Source organism: Delphinapterus leucas, chromosome 18 (assembly GCF_059928025.1).
Source record: "Delphinapterus leucas isolate spDelLeu-1000000601 "Yukka" chromosome 18, BTC_Dleu_Yukka2, whole genome shotgun sequence".
NCBI classification, from domain to species: Eukaryota; Metazoa; Chordata; class Mammalia; order Artiodactyla; family Monodontidae; genus Delphinapterus; species Delphinapterus leucas.
In genome coordinates this window covers 79,083,263-79,103,809 of record NC_143146.1, presented here as the reverse complement: position 1 = coordinate 79,103,809, position 20,547 = coordinate 79,083,263, and the positions used below count along the sequence as shown (strand labels likewise).

At 56.9% G+C, this 20,547-nt stretch overlaps 1 protein-coding gene across 1 annotated transcript in view; it reads left to right on the top strand.

The window, feature by feature from the left end:
- Positions 1-423: 423 nt before the first annotated feature.
- The window catches only part of LOC149746887 (uncharacterized), a 43,946-nt gene continuing 23,822 nt past the window's right edge, over positions 424-20,547 (top strand). The window contains 20 exon segments of the mRNA XM_089899301.1: positions 424-523; positions 694-814; positions 1,207-1,406; positions 2,615-2,839; positions 3,760-3,909; positions 4,412-4,515; positions 5,558-5,769; positions 6,494-6,714; positions 7,626-7,772; positions 8,311-8,475; positions 8,840-8,991; positions 9,294-9,462; positions 11,201-11,309; positions 12,831-12,967; positions 13,402-13,527; positions 13,636-13,806; positions 13,904-14,128; positions 14,371-14,497; positions 15,294-15,493; positions 16,100-16,312. Of these exon segments, the coding sequence (XP_089755427.1) occupies positions 424-523; positions 694-814; positions 1,207-1,406; positions 2,615-2,839; positions 3,760-3,909; positions 4,412-4,515; positions 5,558-5,769; positions 6,494-6,714; positions 7,626-7,772; positions 8,311-8,475; positions 8,840-8,991; positions 9,294-9,462; positions 11,201-11,309; positions 12,831-12,967; positions 13,402-13,527; positions 13,636-13,806; positions 13,904-14,128; positions 14,371-14,497; positions 15,294-15,493; positions 16,100-16,312 (3,274 nt within the window).

Sequence of the window (20,547 nt, the reverse complement as noted above, 5' to 3'; positions counted from 1 at the left end):
TTTGAATGGATATGCCCCCCTCTGCATATTTATAATATAAATTATTTACCACATTAAGATCCAGGAATGACATTCTTAGAATGAGCAGGAGAACACTGGATGCCCCCCCAATGATCTCTTACTTGGAGGATTTAAAATTCTAATGAGAAAACACTCACTCTCCTCACCCTCTTGGGCGTCAGCACAAGGCAGGAATCAGCTGCATCCTTTATTTATCCCTCTGATTTTCCAGAACCTTTCCTTAGAGCACAGGGGGCTCCCGGGGGCTTAGTCCACACAGCAGTTCCCAAAAGAAGCTACTTTTCTCGGAACATCTCATAGGACTAGGAACGCCCTGGGAGCACCTTTGGTGAGAGGTGCTCTGACCGGAAGCCTGAGTCTGCCTTGCGTACCCGGTGAGGCTCCAGCTCCACCGCCCGGCCCATGGAGCGCACCGCCCTGCGCCGCCCCAGCGTGCTCACTGCAGACCCAACTCCCGCCCACCACGTGGGCTTTCCACACAGGGAACCTGCCTCCCCGCCAGGTGCTCCTAGGACTGAGCTGTGAGGGCCCGGGGGTGTCCCAGGCCCCATGAGTCACACACCCCATCCCCGCCTCACTGACGTGGGGCAGGTCAGAAGGCCTCTGGGCTCTGGCTGGAGGGAGATGGGGAGTCTCCCGAGAGGAAATAACTGTCTCCCTTGGCTTTTCCAGGCACTCTCTGCCCCTCTGGGCACTCATGCCCCCCAGGCAGCCTGGAGCCCCAGCTCTGCCCCGCGGGACAGTATCAGGATGAACCTGGACAGAGTCTCTGCAAGACCTGCCCTGCTGGGAAGTGAGGAGCTGGGGTTGGGCTGGGGCTCCTTCTCCATCCCGGTGACATCTGACTTCTCCTGCCTCCCCCGCCCCCCCGGGAGCCAGAGGGGCTCCAACCTGTTGCAGAGACTGGCGACCACGGGAACTCCAGGCCCCCATTGCCCTATGAAGCCCAGAGTAATAAACATTAATGCCAGCGCAGAGGCCTGCAGGGCTGCAGGCTTCACGCACAAGACTCTGAGACAGGAGGACATTGTTGGCCTTAATGTCCATTTCCTCTGACCTCAGATTTTCTCCTGCCCAAACCCTCCATGTCCTGGGAGCTCTGGAGGGGCCTCCTTTCCTAGAAAGCCTTGGGATATAGAAGTCATTGACCCTTCATTCCTGACCACCCACTGACTGTGTCCACAGGTTCTGTCCCTATGGGATCCAGGGGCCAGGAGCCACGCCTCCTTGGCCAGTGGACTGTCCTGCTGGCTACTACTGCCCTTTGGGTACCCAGACCCCCACTCAGCACCCGTGTCCCAGGGGCACCTTCCGCGAGAGGCCCAGCGCACGTGGCACTAAGGATTGCAGGCCCTGCCCTGCAGGACAGTTCTGCTCAGATTCAGGTGACGAGAGCCAGCTCTCTGGGACTTTGCGGGGTCCTTAACTGATCCATTTGTCCCAGAGACACTTCACCTGCCTGAGGGCAGACGTCCTAGGTCCCCTCACATCACTTATGACCCGCAGCCCCCACATAAGAGACACTGCTTGAGGACTGGGCACGGGATTGGAGGGGAAGGCAAAGGTGACCTGGCCCCAAGTTCACAGAGGGGAAGGGGTCGCATTAAGAAAGACCAACACCCCAGCCCAGCATACCCTGATTCCAGGAGTGTCCTAGAGAGGGACTGTGGAGTGCTTGCCACAAGCTTTGAAGGTTATCAGCCTTGCTCAGGGGCAGGACTTCAGGGGGACGCCCCAGGATTGAGCCCCAGAATGAGACGGTGGACACAGCTGTAACCAAGTTGGAGAGAGGAAGAGACAGGGTGATGTGCATTTGTCAATGTTAGTGGTCTACTCCATTTATGCATAAACCACCTAGAAGACACAGTTGGGCAGTAAGTAGAGGGGTGTGTGGGGCTGGGAGCAGAAGAAGCGCGGCGTGTATTCCCCCAAATGGTCCCCAGGGCCCCAGGATCCCCACAAGAGCATATGAGGATAAGGCTGGGGTATGAGGCATTGGCCCATCACCTGTGGGCGAGGCGCAGGGCTCTGCACACCTCCACCCACCTCAGCCTGGCCTGTGTTCCTGGTTCCCAAGTCAGCACTCTCACTTTGACTCCGCGTGAGCCCATGGGATGTGACCAGACAGGCCTCTTAACGGATGTATCCTCACAACAGGGCTACTCTTGCTTTCTTTCTTTCTTTTTCTTTCTTTCTTTGGTTGCACCAGCTCCTCAGTTGCAGCATGTGGACTCCTCAGTTGCGGCAGGCGGTCTCCTTAGTTGTGGCATGCAAAGTCTTTGCTGCAGCACGTATGTGGGATTTAGTTCCCTGGCCAGAGACTGAACCCGGGCCCCCTGCATTGGGAGCACGGAGTCCTAGCCACTGCGCCACCAAGGAAGTCCCCAGGGCTATTCTTTTACAGACGAAAAGCCTGAGTTCAGAGAGGCCTCCTGCACCTCTGCGTCAGTAGTGGCAGCAGAGCCAGGAGGGGTGCAGAGTCTGGCTCCAAAGCCTGGTGCCTTGAGCTCCACGGCCTCCCTCTGACAGTTCCGTCTCCTCCTCTCCCTTCTCATCTGAATCGAGGTCCACTGTCTCCACCCTGTCGCCACAGGGGCTGGGAAGCGCTTCCCGGACGGGCCATGCTCAGCAGGTTACTACTGTCCCCCTGGCCAGACCTCAGCCACCCCTTCATCTTTCCGGTGCCCACCTGGCTTCTACTGTCCCGAGGGATCCCGCCAGCCAAAGGCCTGTGAGAATGGAACATTCCAGCCCCAGGAGGCCAAGGGGTCCTGTGAGCCCTGCCCCGCGGGATTCTACTGCGAAGCCCTGGGCACAGGTGGGCTTGCTGGGGCTGAGCACGAGGCTCCCACAGGGTGCTGAGCCCCAGGGCCAGGTGCCAGTGACGGGAACATCAAGCTCTCACGGGCTCCTCGAAGACCAGGATCCGCCTCCCTTGTTAGAGAGAGGGGAGGGACTTGTGAAAGGAGGCGCAGTGGGTAGCCTGAGGGAGACTCTGGTGTCCTCCCTGTATGTGCGCTTTTAGATTTGCCTTTAGAACGTGTCTAGGGAATTCTTATGCCAGGAGCTTGTTGTCACGGTCGTAGAATTATGATTCACGTGCAGCCCTTGACAACCGACAGCAGAGTGAAGGAAGGGGTCCCTGACACAGGCAGGTATGAGGGAAGGGCTTGTCGGGGACTTGAACCAGGACGGGCCGTTGCATGGATGCCCAGGGCCCAGCCCAGGATGGTGGGCACGAGGTGCAGGACAGGACAGTCTGAGGTCGAGGGCTCTAGGTTCTGTGTTGGCTGTGGCTCCACTCAGTTGCCCCAAGATACATCTGCACACCCGAGGTCAGGATGTGGCCTTGGCCGTCTCTAAATGCAGGTGGCTACTGGCCCAGCAGAGAGGCCTGAGCAGTGGGGTCTGCAGGCCACGGAGGGATGGTGGCCCTGATGTGACCAGTGTGGGCAAGTGCCATGTCCTAGAGAAAGGGAGCAGCCAGGGTCCCTGGAGGCTGGAGATATCAGGGGCCACAGAGGTTTCCTGGGCGATGCGCCTTCTGCTACCACGGCAGACAGTCAGACACTGAGGGGCCCCTGCAGCCAACATACCCAGAAATCAGACAAAGAATAAAGCACCGAGGGCCTGGGCCAAGGCAGGTTCAGAGCCTGGGGGTCCTGAGCCTCCAACCCAGGACGCTCGGAGGGTGGGGGTCCCCCCACAAGCTCGGGCTGACCCTGCCATTGCCCCCAGGTCCCACTTCCGATGGCCCCAGACTATGCCTCCGGGGCTACTTCTGTCCCCCTGGCTCCCACTCAGCCACTGCCCACCCGTGCCCTCGGGGGACGTTCGGGCCCAGGCGAGGGGCCACTGCGGAGCTGCACTGTGAGCTGTGCCCAGCAGGTTCGTGGCTTCTGGGCGTGGGCCCTGCAGAAGGCCTAGGCTGGAAGGCTGGGGAGTGCGTGAGGGGCAGTAGGAGGGCAGCGGAAGTCCCTGAGGGTGAGCGCCTTGGCCCCGGGCCCCTGTTGTCACGGCACCGCCTCCCAAGTCCAGTGGCTGCATCAAGGAAAGCAAGGTCAGGTCCACACGTGGGCCAGGCCCCACCAACCCCTAGGGGCCATGGCCCCCACCGTCCTTGTATTCCCAGGGCTTCCTCTTGCCCTGTGCTCCAGCCCACGTGCACCTCTAGCGCTCAGGACAGGACGCATCCCGAGTTCACTTCAGAGGCCTGGGGCTGCTGGAGAAAGAGGACAGCCTCTCCCTCCCCCAGGGCCTGTGGGTCTGAGAGCCTGCTGGAGGGTGTGTGCAGGAGGGGCATAGCCCAGGAGGGCTGGGGCTGGGGCTGGAGAATGAGGGAGGTGAGGGAAGGCCCTCTGTCACCCGCCCTTGGGTCTGCTTCTTCCAGGGATGTTCTGCTCCTCAGAAGGACTGTCTCAGCCGTCGGGGCTCTGCCACCCCTCCCACTACTGCTCAGGGGGAGCGGTGTCTCCCACCCCCATCCAACACAAGGTACCTAATGGGGGCACGGCACCCCAGACAGATGCCTGAGTCCACCCTGCAGTGCCCGCGTGCGTACTGGACCACACAGCTCCTGCTGAGCTGACTGTTCTCCCACCAGGGCTGAAGCACCCTGAGGGCCAGACCCTCCTCACCTAAGTGTCCCCAGGGCCTGGCATGGGGCCTGGTGGCTTAGTTCAATGATTCTAAGACAAGTGTCTTTTTCACATTCACCATCTCTAGAACCAGCATCATCTTATAATCCTTGGCATCTGGCAATCATAATGGCAGTGAAATTTTTTCTTTTAAATTGCTCACCTTCCAGCAGATGGTATCTTGGGTTTGAGACACGTGGCAATATTAGCAGGTCACACGTGCACAGCCTTTACATGTGCTGGCAGCATCCATGTGTTGTACACACGTTGACACAGCAGGCCTCACGATGGCCCTGTGGGAGGCCTCAGGGTGACCCCATTTAGACAGAAAGAACCTGAGGAACACGTGGGGTAATGGACTTTCTCAAGGCCGCATGGTGGGAAAGCAACCATCAGTATGTTGGATTATTCTGCAGAGCAGGGCAGTGGAGAGTCAGTTGGTGGGTGGACGCACGGACCCACATTGGACAGACAGATGGGCACTGGTGTGCTGGCTGATTGGCTTTGGTTCTCATTTTGTTACTGACTGGCTGCATGACCATGGACATGCGCACCCCTCGCCCTCTCTGGGCCCCGGCATCCCCTTTAGAACAGAGACATCCCCTACTCTGGAAGTCACCGAGTCCACATCAACACCAGAGAAGAGAACAGGCTGGGAGATGAAGGGAGGGAGGGGAGGTCACTGAGCGGATGCTATGATTTAGGAAGAGGCTGCCCCCAGGCACCCTAGATCCTCCCCCAGAGGCTGTAGCTGGCACGTAAAAGCACGTAGTAACAGGGCGATTTCGCGGGAAGTAGCCTCATTTAAGTCTTCTCCCCCAGGAGCCAGCAGCGGTGTTTGCGGCCCGAGGCCACAGTCTTGCCTTGACATCCTTTCTTCTTTCTCTCTGGATCCACAGGTGGAGGCCCCTGGGCTCTCTGGGAATGACATCTGTCCCCCTGGCTTCTTCTGCCCCAGGGGAACAGGCTCGCCAGTTCCATGCTCGCCTGGGTTTTTCTCCCCTGCCCCAGGCCTGGCCAGTGAGCATCAGTGCCAGCCGTGCCCCCCGGGGCACTACTGCAGCCGTCCTGGGCTATCCCACATCCTGGAGGCCGAGATCTGTGATGCAGGGTGAGCGGTGGCCTGAGGAGGGCGGAGGCTCCCTAGCTTAGGCTTTCCAGGGCCCCCAGTTCACAAACGAACCCTAAATTCCCAGGTCTCTCCCTGGCACCCTCTCAGGAGCCCAGGTCAGGGTGACTTTCTGCCCCAGGAGCGCGGTCCTCCGATGCCCCATCCCTCAGATACAGGGCTGAACTGAACACACTCTCATAGGCCCGCACAGCACTGACCTCCCAAGGTCCAAGGAGCTCTGGGTGTGCTCGGCCTGCACAGCCTCTGTGGCCCCTGCCAGACCTTGGTTTTTATCCCGTCAGCCAACAGCCTCTGCCAACAGGTGCCTAAGATTCCTGGCAGGTGCATCCCCTTCATTGTCCAAAGGGCTGGAGACTGCCCATGGCCACCAGTAAGCTCCGGCCAGGTCCTGTGCGAAGGAAGACCTGTGCCATCGGCTCAGGGGTCCCGAGGACGGAACATTTGGAGAGGGGAGTCGTGCTGACTCTGGAAAATGTCAGACCCTGCCCAGAAGTGGCTTCCTGAGCCCCTGCTACTTAGTCTCCTGCCAAAGGGGAGCTCCTCTCATCCCAGGGACGGACCCTGGCTGTGGCCGCACTGGCCTCCCTCAGCACAACTCCGATGACAGGGGCCTCCAAAGGCTACGCCTGCTCTCGCCTTCAGCCTGGCCAGGACCCCAAGGTCGTGCTGAAGGAGGTTCAGCCATGGTTCTCCGTTTTCTCAGGTACATCTGCCTGGGAGGCAGTGTTGTCCCCTCACCCTCCGATGGCACCCATGGATACAGATGTCCCCCTGGCTTCCGCTGCCCCCCAGGGGCCCACAGTGAGGTGCCCTGTGAGCCTGGCACCTTCAGCCCATTGCCTGGAGCTGACACCTGCCTGCCCTGCCCAGGGGGCACCTACTGCCAAACGGCTGCCACTGTGGAGGCCACCACCTGCCCCAAAGGTAATGATGCCCTCAGGCCCGTCTCTTGGGGACAGAGGGACCTTGCGCGTGACCCCAATGGACAGTGCCCCTGAGGGTTCATTGCAGACGGGACCACTGTCTTCCCAAACTTGGCTCTGTCCTGGAGCTCCATGCTCGATGGCAAGACCTCAGCCCTTCCCAGGAGCCAGAGGCCCGCATGTGAAGTGGGGCCACCCGTGCTGCAGAGGAGGATGCAGGGTGAAGGTTGCCACCCTGGGCTGCCAACTCCCCCTCCCACGGCCATGCCTTCCTGCTCACCACAAGTTCCCAACGAGTGCCATGGGGGTGACAGAGGGCAGAGCCCTGGCCTGCGGGCAGGACATCTGGTCAGTCCCTGCTCTGACCTAAACGCTGCTGTCCTGGGGCGGCCGCCACTCTGCAAAGCGAGCCCACGGCGCCCCGGGGGATCTCCACCCTGGGGTGAGGGCTAACTCCCTCTCAGCAGATGCCCCCCAGAGAAGACTCTGCAGTGTGTCTGGGTGGCCAGGCTGCCTGTCGTGGGTGCAGCCATTTCTCCGGAGGAGGCGGTACATGACCCCACTTTCTTCAAGACAAGAAACTCTCTCTCAGCCCTACAGAGCCAGACCATGCACGTCACCTACGTCTCACTAAGTAATGAGCCCAGAAACAGTGCTGCTGTCCCTGTGTGCACACCCACGCACACTCTGACACACGTAAGGGCACACACGTGCACGTAGGCACATCCCGGCTGCCCGCACTGACCTCCAGCAGGGCCCCCGCACACTGCCTGGATTGCAAGCCCTCCCGGCCTCTTCCCACCACCGCACCAGCACCCCTGGCGTGCCCTCTGGCTGTGCTCTCTGCCACGAATGGCAGGAGGTGGTGGCCTCTGGGTGCTGAGAGCTGTCTCGCTCCCCCCTTCCCCACAGGTCACTATTGCCCAGCAGGGACGTCCTCTCCTCTCCCCTGCCCAGAGGGAAGCCTGAACCCGCGAGAAGGCGCTCTCTCCTCCAGGGCCTGCCAGCCCTGCCCAGCAGGGACGTATTGCCCTGGGGAGGGCAACGGGCAGCCCGAGGGTAGGTACCAGCAACCCAGCAGAGCTGCGTGCGGGCGCACACAGCACAGGTCTGGGGCTGGCCCGCGTCTCAGTGCGGCCGCCTGCACCTCCTCCCTTGAGCCCTCCCCTGAGAGGCCTCAGCCTAGTGGCCGAGAGCGGGGCTTCAGGAGGTGCCGCTGGGGCTCTCATGCCAGCCATGCGCCCAGTGCAGGCGTGACCCTGGACAAGCCAGCCTCACGGGCCTCAGGCTCCTCCCCTGTAGAAGGAGGCTGAGAGCACCCCACGTCCCGCAGTGGCTGTGGAGCGTGCGGTCTTAACAAATCAAGAGCTTAGAGCAGCACTGGCTGCACAGTGAGTGCCCTCAGCCAGCATCTCTGTGGTTTACCCCTCACCCCAGGCCCCATGCGGAAGTCATTCCTTGTTTCCCTGACCTCCTTCCTCCTACTTTAATTTCTGTGATGCTCCGGCACTGGGGACAGCAGGCAGCGATCAGGGAGAGGCAAGATATGTCGTAGCACAGACAGCTGCCCTAAAATCTACATCTCTCTATGTTCAAGGACCCTGCTCAGCTGGTTACTACTGCGAGGGGGGTGCCACCAGCCCCACTCCCTGGAGCAGCTCTGCCTTCCCCCTCAATGGACCCTGCCCTCGAGGCCACTACTGCCCGCAGGGGACCCTGTACCCCGTGCCCTGCCCCACGGGGAGGACGAGAAGCAGCCCAGGTGAGCATCTGGCCTGTGCCTTCCCCACCCCTCCCGGCCGTGGGCCCCTCCTTCAAAAGCCCCACTCCAGCCCCACGGAGCAGATGCGCACAGCGCAACAGGAGTGTCACTGGTCTGGGTCTCTGGGTCTCCCTGGAGTGGGCACGAGTCCAGGCAACACCCCCAGGGTAGGCTGTGCCCAAAGTGGGGCTCTGCCTGCAAAATGCCAGAGGTGCCCTGAGGGAGGCCCTGGCCAAAGCTACTTCGAGACCTGATGCCCATGGCACCAACTCCGTTCCGGCCCTGGTGGACGGCCGTGAGCCCAGCAGTGGAAGGTCTCTGTTTTCAGGGGCTGATATTCCAGCGTGGGGATCTCTCTCTCCAGGTGGCATCTCTGAGGAGAGCTGCAGGCCCTGCCCAGCTGGCTCATTCTGCCCGAGCCTAGGCCTCAGCTCCCCGCCTGGCTCCTGTGTGGCTGGCTCCGAATGCCCCTGGGACCCCAGGGCCTCTGGTCCCATGGCTGTCCTCTGCCCGCAGGTACCTCCCTGGGAGCGGCGGGAGAGGGCCCAGGCACCAAGGCCCGGGGAAGCCAGGGATCCCCGCCTGGGATTCAGGCTGGAGCGCTCAGTGCCTCACAGGAGGGGCCTCACCTCCCCATCTCCTAGACCCTGATCCTCTCCGCAGCTGCCCCATCCAGCCCCCTGGCCTCCTGCGCTCCAGTCAGCAGGGCCTTGAACCAGCCAGAAGGAAGGACAAGGCACTGACCCACCCGAGCCCCTGGGCACCCTGACGATACCCAGCCTGGCCCTCAGAGGCGCTGCTTTTCGTCCACTGCCCAGGGTCACTTCTGCCACCCAGGGGCTGCTTGGCCTGCCCTGTGCCACCCAGGACAGTACCAGCCCTCCCCAGGCTCAGACACCTGCCTCCAGTGTCCACCTGGATTTTACTGCCCACAGCCTGGAACCAGAGCGCCCAAGCCCTGCCCAGCGCACGCCTACTGCCCAGCCGGTACGCCCAGGAGCCCTCAGCTCCCCACGCCTCCCGGACTCTCTTCTTTCTCAACAGCTCCCCTATCTTCCCCCTTCCCTTCCTTCCTTTCATGCATTCATTCATCCATCTATTCACTCTTTCATTCAAAATCCATGGAGGGCCAACGCGTGTCGGCGCCAAGCTCGCACTAGGAAGGCCGGCGCGACGAGCTACCCTCAGCCTCCGTCCTCCCCTCGCCCCGATCCCACCCCTCACTCTCCCACCCACCCTCTTGCTTCTCTTCTCTCCATCAGTTGACTCACCCATGCTCAGTGCCCTGCCTCTTCCCCGCACTCAGCCTGGGGGCCCCAGAGAGCAGCTGGGCCGCAGGTGATGGCAAACAGGGGTCATTGCCTGTGCCCGTCTGGGCCACCGATCTGCGGCGGCTTCCTGAGCTCCGCCTGGAGAGGGGCCCTGCGGTGCTGTCAGGGTCCTGGGGCAGTGGCAGATGAGACAGCAGCGCCACAGCCACTGCAAGTCTGCTAACCCAGAACACACTGTGCATGCCACTCTCACACCAGCTCGCACATGCACCTGCGAGTACATGCACACATGGACACAAGGGTTCTCACACACTCTCATGGTACACATGCTCACAAACACAGATGCACACACAGCAGATGCACCCAGATGTACACACGTGCCCACACACGCATATGCGGTCTGCAGGCAGCCCAGCAGACAGATAGGCGTCCACAAAAGTCCATAAGCTTTGTCATGTCTTAGGTGAACTTGGGAGAAGATCCTCCTGCCAATTTTAGGAGTGCTGAGTGCGTTACATTCATAAGTGTTTGAGCCACAAGTGATGCATACATTTGTTTTTCCCGTGCCTGTGGTGTGAAAGTTATGCCCCTTTTAAATGAGTGATCTTCTCCCCCAGAATATTTAGGACATGACAAGTTCTAATAACCTGGCCTGTTGTCCTGGTGACTACATGTTGTACTAGTCATACACATGCACACACACACACACACAGGAGAGGACAGCTCTCCTGGACTCACAGGCTCACCCCCAGACCTTCAGCCCACCCTTGCTGAGGTGCTGACTGTCTTACTCTCATCCTCCCCTAACTAAACCCCCACCTTCCGGCTTCTTACCCCCACTCCGGCTGCCCCTCTAAACCTTTTTTCCCCGTCAGGAAATTTTTCATTTCCATTCGAGGTGTGTACACTGGTAGCTGCCAGCCCTGCCCACATGCACAAGGAAACACTGAGGCCAGCAAAGCCAGACGGCAGCCCCCAGGACAGGGGCTGCGGATGTGATGGGGCTGTGGGTGCTGAGTCGAGGAGGGTGGGACTGGCCCAGGAGCGTCCCACCCACCCAGCCAGGCGGGGCAGCAGGGCCCTGTGGAGGGAGGGCGGGGAGGAGGGGGTGCATTTCCCCATGAGACGCACTCAGACCCAGGGATCCCACACACCTGACCAACAGCACGCACCTCACTGAGCCGCTCTCCCCGAAACAGCTTCACTGCTCTCTGAAAACCCTCCGCTAGGGAGTTCCTCTTGGAAAGAGACAATGACCCTAGAGAGAGACATCGAGGTCACCACGCTGTCGTCACTCCGTCGGCTCTGAGAAAGCAGCGTGAGAAACTCAGCGCCCTCAGGGGCAGCAGGATGCGATGCCCTCTGTGAATCCATCCGTCTGGGCAGGTCCAGAGGCACAGATGTGACCTGAGCCTTCGGCTGCCCGTCTTCACTAGCTGCTCCCCCTCTTCCAGGGACATGGTCTCCACCTCCATGTCCGCCAGGGACCTTCACTCCCAGGGACACACTGGGCCTCCGGGAAGAGGGTGACTGTTCCGTCTGTCCCCCTGGTCACTACTGCAGGTCAGTAACAGCCCAGATTCATTCACCTCCTGCCACTGCCATCAAAGTGCACACTCTGGCTAAAGAGGCCCGGTGGGTCCCCTAGTCTGTCCCAAGGGCCCCAACCCGTGGGTGTGGGAGCTAATGTGTAAGAGGCCAAAAGGCTGCAGGTGAGATCACAGCCCCACGTGGCTGCATGGACCTGAACAGGGAGGGAAAGCCTGACAATTAGGCAAAGACAGCTAGAAAGCCAGGACACTTAGCACAGACTTGGATTTTAAGATAAATAAAATACATTCAAACTGAGCGAGGGTGGATATGAAATGAAAATAGCTCTGCTCAGTTCCTGCCTAAAAACAGGGGCAGTTCCTTACAGGTGAAACTCTTTGTGCCTCTAGGCGATACCAGTGTCCTGCACATACACTCAGGGGAAAGATGGACAATTCTTCCTTGTACCTCTACCTCTGAATTTTCTATAGTGTGAATAGCTTTTGTAATCCCTTGGGCTGGACAGACAATACATGGTTTCTTTAACCAGAATGATCAGAAAGCAGGCCTTAAGGTCCAAATTCCTCCTGAACTTCCTATACCCCCTCCCTCCTCTATGTGTAAAACATGTGCGTGGTGGCACCTGGCTGCCCCGTCCGTGGAATGTCACAGCAAGGACTCTGCGCTTGGGGTTCAGAGACGCACAGCCTCGGGGGTGGAGGCTCCCCGGCTTCCAGCCTTTCCCGAGACCTTAGGGACAGGCTCAGCCGCTCAGAGTAGCCAATCAAAACAAAAGAGACCACACTGGTGGTCTCTCGTCCAGGGAAAGCTCCCGACGTTTGCTAAAGGCAGTTTCTGGAGACTGGGGACAGGGGTCATCAAAAGAGGAGTTGCTGGACATTTCATGCAGAGATGAACCTGCTTCAAAGCGGGTCCTCCTCTACTTACCAGGTGACAGCAGAGGACTCCTCGGACTCTCCCTCTGCAGGTTCCTCTCCCATCTCAGGAAGTTCATCGTTAGGTCTAGTCTGCTTTCTCCAGCTGCAGAGCAGGAGGTCAGACTGGTGGCTCCAAGCCCAGGCCCCGGCGGGCCCTGGGCCCTGAGCACACCTGGGGACAGTACCTGCTGTCTGTCCTCTCCCTCCTCAGCCCACAGCGAGTGCAGCAGGGCCTCCGAGCTTCTCCTGGGGGGCTCGTGCTGCTGATGGCAGCCGGGGTCCTGCGCTTTATCCACTGGGCCCCACAAGTGCCATAGAGAAAAGATATCCAGCTTTTCCCGGAGGCAGTGCAGGGACGGGGCTCGTGGCTGCTGCGATGGCCCCCGGGTGTGAGCCTCACACCCTGCTCCCCTGCTGGGTGAAGAGTCTCATCTTTTTCTCTCGTATACTTGGCTATATTCACACATGCTCCTGCAGCAGAGGTCAAAGGTCTTTTACACTATGGGTCACAGTGAAACTGTCCAAAACCAGGGCAAGCTTCCCCCTGGCGCTGGGGCACTGGGCTCAGATGGGCCCCTCCATCCTGGTCACTCTCTTCCCTCTCCCTGGCTGTTAGAGGCAGACAGGTATGGGGGAAATGTCCTGCTGGTTACTTCTGCCCACCTGGGACCTCTGAAGTGACGGCATCAGGTCCAAGGGAGTCCCAGACCCCGTGTTCCCAGGGACAGCTATGTGCCGAGCAGTGCCCACCAGGTAACAGCCCCCATTTCTTGCCCTTGGGATGTGAAAGAGGCAGAGAGCAAGGCTGTCCAGCTGTCACCACAGAACCCACCCTAGCAAAGAACCTTCTCTGTGTGTCACAAACAGACTCTAAAAATAGTTGACCCCAGTTGTTGTTCGTCTAGTATGTACATGCATATACATGTGTATGTAATTACACATACCACATGTACGTAATATCTGATATGAATATGCACCCAATGCAGTTCAGATGGTTACTGACTGGACAAATGCAGAAGCAAGGGGAGCCAGGACTGGCACCCAGACCTCTCAACCCCTGGGCTGGCAGAATCCCCCGGGCGCCCCCACACACAGCTCCCCCAGAGTCCTGGCACAGTTCCCCACCTGCCCCGGAGGAGCAGCCTCCCTGCCTTCCAAGGACTCCAGCACGACCCCGTGTGCTGCAGGTTTCTACTGCCCCGAGGGCAGTGGAGAGCCCAGCCTGTGCCCACGTCACACTGTCGCAGCAGCCCCAGGAGCCAAGCAGCAAGAGGACTGCGGGCCTTGCCCCGCCGGGCACTGGTGCAAAGTCGGTGAGGCACCTGTGTCACAGCCTGGGGTGTGCTGGTCCTGAGAAGGGCCCGGGGAGGCCCTTTGGGCAGGAGGGGAGGATGGAGCCCGAGCCCTACCCTGCTTTCCAGGGGCCCCGGCCATCTACCCCTGCCCCACCGGTCATTACTGCCCTGGAGGTAGTGAGACCCACCCAGGAACCCCTCAGGCTTGCCCTGCGCACACCTACCTGGCAGCAGAAGGGGCCGAGAGTCTGACAGAGTGCCTCCCCTGCCCCGCCGGGTACCACTGCGCGTCCCCAGGTGAGAGGCCGTCTCCAGGCCAGATGCTGAGACCTTTGGGGAGGAGAGTCGAGAGGCCAGCAGGAGGCACCTCCCTTGCCTTCTGCCTTTGCCCCAGGTCTCTCTTCCTTCGAAGACCACCCATGTCCTCCAGGCTACTGGTGCCCAGGTGGTCAGGGTGCCTTTCTCTGCCCACCTGGAACCTTTCGGACAGAGCCAGGGGCCTCATCATGGGAAGACTGTGAGCTCTGTCCCCCTGGCTACTACTGCCCAGAGGCTGAGCAAAGCGGCCGAGCAAATGTGTTTCCAATCCCCTGCAGAGCTGGATCTGAGTGCTCTGCAGGTGAGACTGTGACCCTTCGCTCCCTCCCAGCCCCTCCCCCAGCCCTCCCCCGCTCCCCCCTCAGGTTTGGCCAGGAGCTCACGCAGGAGGCCCAGAGAACATCACGCAGGCATTGCATGGCCACCTGCTTGCCTTCCCAAACCATCTGCCCAGCCCCCCAAGGTCCACCCAGTCTGGTTGGGTCTGTGCCACCTGGATCTCCCCAGGGCCTAGGTGGCTCGGCCTGTCCCTGTCTCCCTCAGGTGCTGTGGCTGAGGTCATGTGCAGGGCTGGCTCCTACTGCGGGCCCCAGACTGGGACCCCCCCGCTCTGTCCTGCAGGCTACACCTGCCCTGCCGGCTCTTCCACCTACACCGGCCCAGGGCAGCTGTGAGTACCCCACCCATCGTGTGAGTGTCAGGCCCCTCAGCACGTCTCAGCCCGCGGGCTCCCCCCCCGACAGGGGTCACCTCCCTCGGGTTCCCAAAGGTCTCAGGCCAAAAAGCAGGGCTCAGAGACAAGTACCTGGTACCCCTTTGCCTGGTCTTCCGTGCCTCTGTCCCAGGGAAGGAGGATGAGGAAGCCAACTGCACTGAGATGTCCTTCATGGGCTTCTAGGGCCGTCCTGCAGGCTGGCCAGATTCAGGTAAAGAAAATGCAGGAAACCCAGTCACACTTGAATTTCAGTTAAACAACAGACACATTGCTCATATAAGTGTGGCCCAAGCAATATGCGGGAGTGCTTATACTCATTGTTTACCTGAAATTCAAATATGCCTGGGCACGTTGAACTTCATCTGGCAGCCCCTTTCCTGTGTCCAGGACCGACACCCCAACAGGCCTGGCTGTGCACCCCACCACGCCCCCGCCAATCATGTCTGGTCCACACATCCTTTTGTCCAGGGCGAGGTGGGCAGGGGGGCAGACGTGGCACTGCCCAATGGCCTGGCCGCCTGGGCATGGCTCAGCCACTTCCAGGAAGGCAACTCGACCTGCTCAGGCCCCACCAGACACAAGGCAACCCCAGAGCCCCCCATCTGGGGTAATATCGGAGTCTGCCCTCCCCCTGGCAGCTTAAGGCCCAAGCCTGGGCTATGTCGGGGCTCTGCTGGTGAGATGAGAAGCAACAGCACACACAGACCCCATCAGCATGAACATGGGGTCTGGGCTCTGTGTCTCTGTGCAGCTGCGTGTTTCCCTATTACTGCCCCCCGGGCAGCATCCATCCACGTGCGTGCCCTGGGGGCTCCGAGGCCCTGAATGGAAGTGGCCTCAGAGTCTCCCAGGAGACTTGCTGCCGCCTCTGTGAAGCGGGCACCTACCACAGCCGGGCCCTGGACGCCCTGCCCTGCCAGCCCTGCCCCCCCGGATTCAGCTGCCACCAGGGTGAGTTTGGGAACCAGGGGGGTAGGGCTTGGTCCTCGGGTCAGAAGTGGGCTGAGACTGGTGAGGCGGACGGAGGTGGCAGGTGGAGAGAGGCCTGCAGGACCCCTGGGAGTGTGCACGGGACAGGCCCGTAGCTCTTCTCGGCCAGGCCGGCCGCCTGAGACAGAGAGACCCAAGCGCACAGGGAGGGCACAGATGAAGCAGGCCTCAGAGCAAGTAGACACCCTGTCTGTCTGGATGTTAGGTTTAAAAGACCTACAAATCACAGACTGTGCACGACACCATACAAATGAGCATGTTGGAGCCCGTGGCCCGGATGCTCTCAAAAATAGGACAAGGGCTGCCCAGTGTGTGAGGGAGGCCAGACACACCGCCCTGTGTCTGCAGGGTGAGATGGAGGCGAGGGGACCGCTGGGAGTGCGGGAGACACAGCAGGGTACAGGGCCTCCGACTCCTTCTCTGTACGTGCTCTGAGGGCTCCCCTCCCCTCCCCCACACCCCAGCAAGCTCATTCTTCCCCTGGACTCTCTGGACTCTCTCTCGCAGGTTCTGTCCCCGCCTTAGGGGGAGTCCACGGCTCAGAATTTCCCCTCCATTTCCCTCCAGGGACAGAGAGTTACCACAGCCAGCCATGCCCAGTGGGGCACTACTGTCCTGCCGGGACGCGCAGCCCCAGGCCCTGCCCATCGGGAGCCTTTAGGAGCAGCAGGCAGGCGGGGGCAGTGGAAGAGTGTCTGCCCTGCCCTGCAGGCTCCTTCAATGCCCAGCCAGGCCAGGCAGGCTGCCTCCCCTGCGGGAGCTCTGCCTTCTCTCCACCGGGTGAGTCTCACGTGCCCACCGGCCCCAGCTGGCTCGTCGCCCTTGTCTGCAGACGTGGGCTCCAAATACACCAGTTCCCCTGTCCCTGCAGCTTTGAGGGTCAACGGTGTAAGGTTGACGGAAGCCACCTAATCGTTGAGGGGAGTTGTTTCCCGAGAGCCGCAGTACATCCCAGCGTGGGGTGCGTGGGTGAAATGAGAGTCTGGGTGGTGACTTCAACACGCAGACCAGGGAGCACGTGGGACACCCTCGGAGAGGCTGAGCAAACTGCTCCAAGGACCAGGCTGGGGGCGGGGACGGGGGCCGGTACTCCACCTGGGATTGCCCAGCAGGGATCTGGGGCCGCTGCTCTGAAGTCCCCCAAGGGATCAGGTGCAGAGCTGTAAGGCAATGACCCCTTGCTGACCCCCTAACCTCCCCTCATTTCAAAGATGTGATCTCTTCACATGGTTTTTGCTGCGTGAGCCGTTTGCACTGGTCTACTGTGCCAGCAGGAGGCGCAGCCAGATGATCCCGCAGTGGGGATCAAAGTCCCACGCATCCCACACATTTAGCCTCAGTGTGGGCTTCTTCCAGCCCTGCGCCCGAATGAGCGCTGAGGTCCACAGACAAAGTTGGCAGACTTTACCTAGGATAGTACTAAGAGCACTTACCACATGCCAGGCACTGTTCTAAGTGCTGTCTAAAATAAATAAAAAAGACATAAATAAAAGGAAAGTTAAGCCATGTTCAAGGATTAGAAGCCTCAATATAATAAAAATGTCATCTCTCTCCCAAAGGATCTGTTGTTTCTGTGCAATCCAAGAGAAATTCCAGTTATGATCTTTGTGGATATGACCTGATCATATGGAAATTCAAGGGCCAAAAATGGCTGACAACCTTGAAAAGAAGAACAAAGTTGGCAGACACAGACTACCGATAAGATTTATTATTAAGCTACAGTGATTAGGACAGGGGGATGTTTATGCAAGGACAGGATAAAAGACCAATGGAACAGGATAGATTTTCAAATAGACCTACATGTGTATGAGATGTTTGATTAATGGCAAACATGAGTGTTCTTTCAGTAAAAGTGCCATGCCAACTGGATATCTACTCAGGAAGAGTGAATTTTGACTCTTCACTAATATCCTCCACAGGAAATCAACAACGCTTTTAGAAAATAAAAAGGGAAAACATGTTAATTGGAGTGGGATTTCTTGTAGAAGTTGAGAAGTCTAATCAGAACACAATTCAGAAAATAACGAGATATATACATATATTTATGTACTCCTAGGTATTGATATATATTTATTTATATATTCCTAGGTATTTGATATATTTTGATGTTATTGTAAATGCTATTAGGTTTTAAAATTTCATCTTCTAATGTTTTGTTTGCCTAAAGATGTCTCTTTTCAGCTTTAGCCTAAAGCATATTTTAGCTAAGCGGAGAATTCTAGCTTGACAGTTATTTTCTTTCAGCATTTCAGAGATACACTTCCATTGCCTCTGGCTTCCATTTTTTCTGTTGAGAAGTCTTATATAAGTCCTTTATTTGCTCTTTGCAGGTAAATATCCTTTTTCTTGGGTGGTTTTAAGATTTTCTCATTGTCTTCGGTTTTTAGGAATATAACTAAATTTTTTTCTTTGTATTTATCCTGTTTGAGTTTCTTTAGTACTTCTCAAGTAGTTTGATGTCTTTTAATTTTGTGAAATTCTCAGCCATTACATTTTTAAATGTTTACTCTGTTTTCTTCTTCCTCCTTTCCTTTTGGATCTCTCATTACACATATATTATCTCTTTTCACCATGCACGTGTCTCTTGCACTATTTTCTGCAATTTTTATCTTTTATTTTCTCATACTGAGATTCATTTTGGATGGTTTTTTCAGACCTATACTCTATTTTCTTTTCATCTCCATATAATCTGCTATTAAATACATCTAAAGATACTTTATTTTTTGCTATTGAATCTTTCAGTTCTAGAATTTCTATTCATCTTTAATAGTTTCCTGTTTCCCATTGAAATTCTCCATCTTGTTATTTGATTTATCAAATATACTAATCACAGTTTAAAGTATATGTCACGTATCACACCTCCAGTATTTGGATCTCTTGAGAGCCATATCTACTCTCTGTCTTTTTTCCTTTGGATTTCTTAGCAATTACTGTTTGTTTGTTTATATGCTTTTTTTAATTGAATGCTAGACTTAGTGAATGAAAATTGTAGAGAAATTTTGAAATTCTTGATTCTGTACCTTCCTCCGTAGAGGAATTACTTTCACTCTGGAAACCAGTTACAGTAGGAACAAATTCCCTCCATTCATCAGGGCTTCAGAAAATCAGTGCTGGGCTTCAGGTTTCACAAGAGTCAGTGCTTACCTGGGTGTAGCTCTTCAGTGCTTCGAGCTGAAAGCCAGAAACACTGAGGGTCTCATGTTTACCAGAGACCCTCATTCCTGGTGGTCCCTGGGCCATGTGAGACTTCCTGAAGCTATGCTCACCTTCTCAGGCTCTCCACTGAGAGGCAAATGCCTTTCAGGGAAGCGGGTCCCAAATGTGGGCTTGTCCCTCTGCATTTCCTTTCTCTTTTCCTTAAGTCCTCAATTAAGCTCCCTAGGCCTTCAAACAGAGGTTTTCTATATTTTTCTGGCTTTTCTGTTGTGTGTCATAGGAAGATTGCCCTGAAATAAGCTACTCTACCCTTGCCAAAGGCAGGAAAAGTCTTGCAGGTATGTGCACTTTTGTAAGCTGCCTCTTTCCCTTTTGGGATGCAATGGAGGTTGTTTTAGGTAATTTATTTTAAAGGTCAGCTCATAAACACTAGCCTCCAATTGTTGTTAGTACCACAAAGGCACTGTGGAAGGTACTGAGACAGGTCTACTCGGAAGAAAGAAAAAACACAAAACAAATGGGCAGAAGTGTCAAGTGCCACAAGAAAAGAACCAAAAAGTCTGGATGGTTCAAAATAGGAAGAAATTGCTTCTTCATGGCAGGATCAGGGAAAGTTTATGGAGAATGTTTTATTTATTTATTTTTGGCTGCGTTGGGTCTTCATTGCTGCGTGCAGGCTTTCTCTAGTTACGTCGAGTGAGGGCTACTCTTCGTTGCAGAACACAGGCTCTAGGCACACAGGCTCAGTAGTTGTGGCACATGGGCTTAGTTCCTCCGCGGCATGTGGGATCTTCCTGGACCAGGGGTCGAACCCGTGTCCCCTGCGTTGGCAGGAGATTCTTAACCACAGCACCACCAGGGAAGCCCCAAAATGTTTAAGTGTTATATTTAAACAGGAACTGGCAGATGAGTAAAATCTTGCTGGGTTGGGTTGGTGGCAGGCAGACATTAAAAAATGATGCTTCTAATATAGATCAGTGATCAATTCTATAGGCATGAATGCCACGCCAAGCTTTCAGACTCTTGTTCAAAGTATTCTTTAGCAACAGAAAACTTTTTCCAAAAATTCTTGCTTAGTGAATTAATATGAAACTTATGTCCAGGGTGAGGTCTCATAAGTGCTCCCATTTAGTCCCTCCATCACCCAAGAAGCTCCCAAGGCACCTCTGTGGGACCACAAGGCCACAAGCCAGGTCTGGAGCCCAGTGCTCTGGACACTGAGAAGAGACGGAAGACTCCAAGGGCATGATGGTGCCCAGGTCTCTGCAGGGAGCTGGTCCAGATGGGCCAAAACACATTCTAGAGTTCAAGGGAGCAGAGGGGCCTTGGCCGACCTGACTGGTGGAAGAATAGTCCTTGTGTCATTCAGCATTGAGCAATTCCCGACCTTCTCTACAGTAGAAATAGGTGTCTCTCATGTTAATGGTCCCTAAATTTGGGGGGACAGGGGGAGAATGTAACCATGTTAGCAAAAAAATGTCAGCTTTAATCAATTCACTCAACAAGTTCTGCTGCGGGTCTACTGGCTCCTGTGCACTGTGCACAGGTGGTTACCTGCAGCAAACTGACAAAGGCTACACCCTAAATGAGTGTTTTTATTCTCCCAAGGAGACGCCAGTCCCAACAGGGTTGAATTGGCCAGAATTGCAGTGAATCCTAGTCCCCTGCAAGGCCCCCTCTCTACCTCCCCCTAGCTGCCTCTCCCAGAGAACATCCACCTGGACCCCTTTTGTCTCCAAAGAAAATCTAAGCTTCCCTACCCACCACTTTCTCTGCTGAGAATCCCTGTCCTCCCAGTTGCACTCACCCAGTCCATCCATCCTTCAAGCTTCTTGAGCGGCCTTCCCTCTCAGATCCAC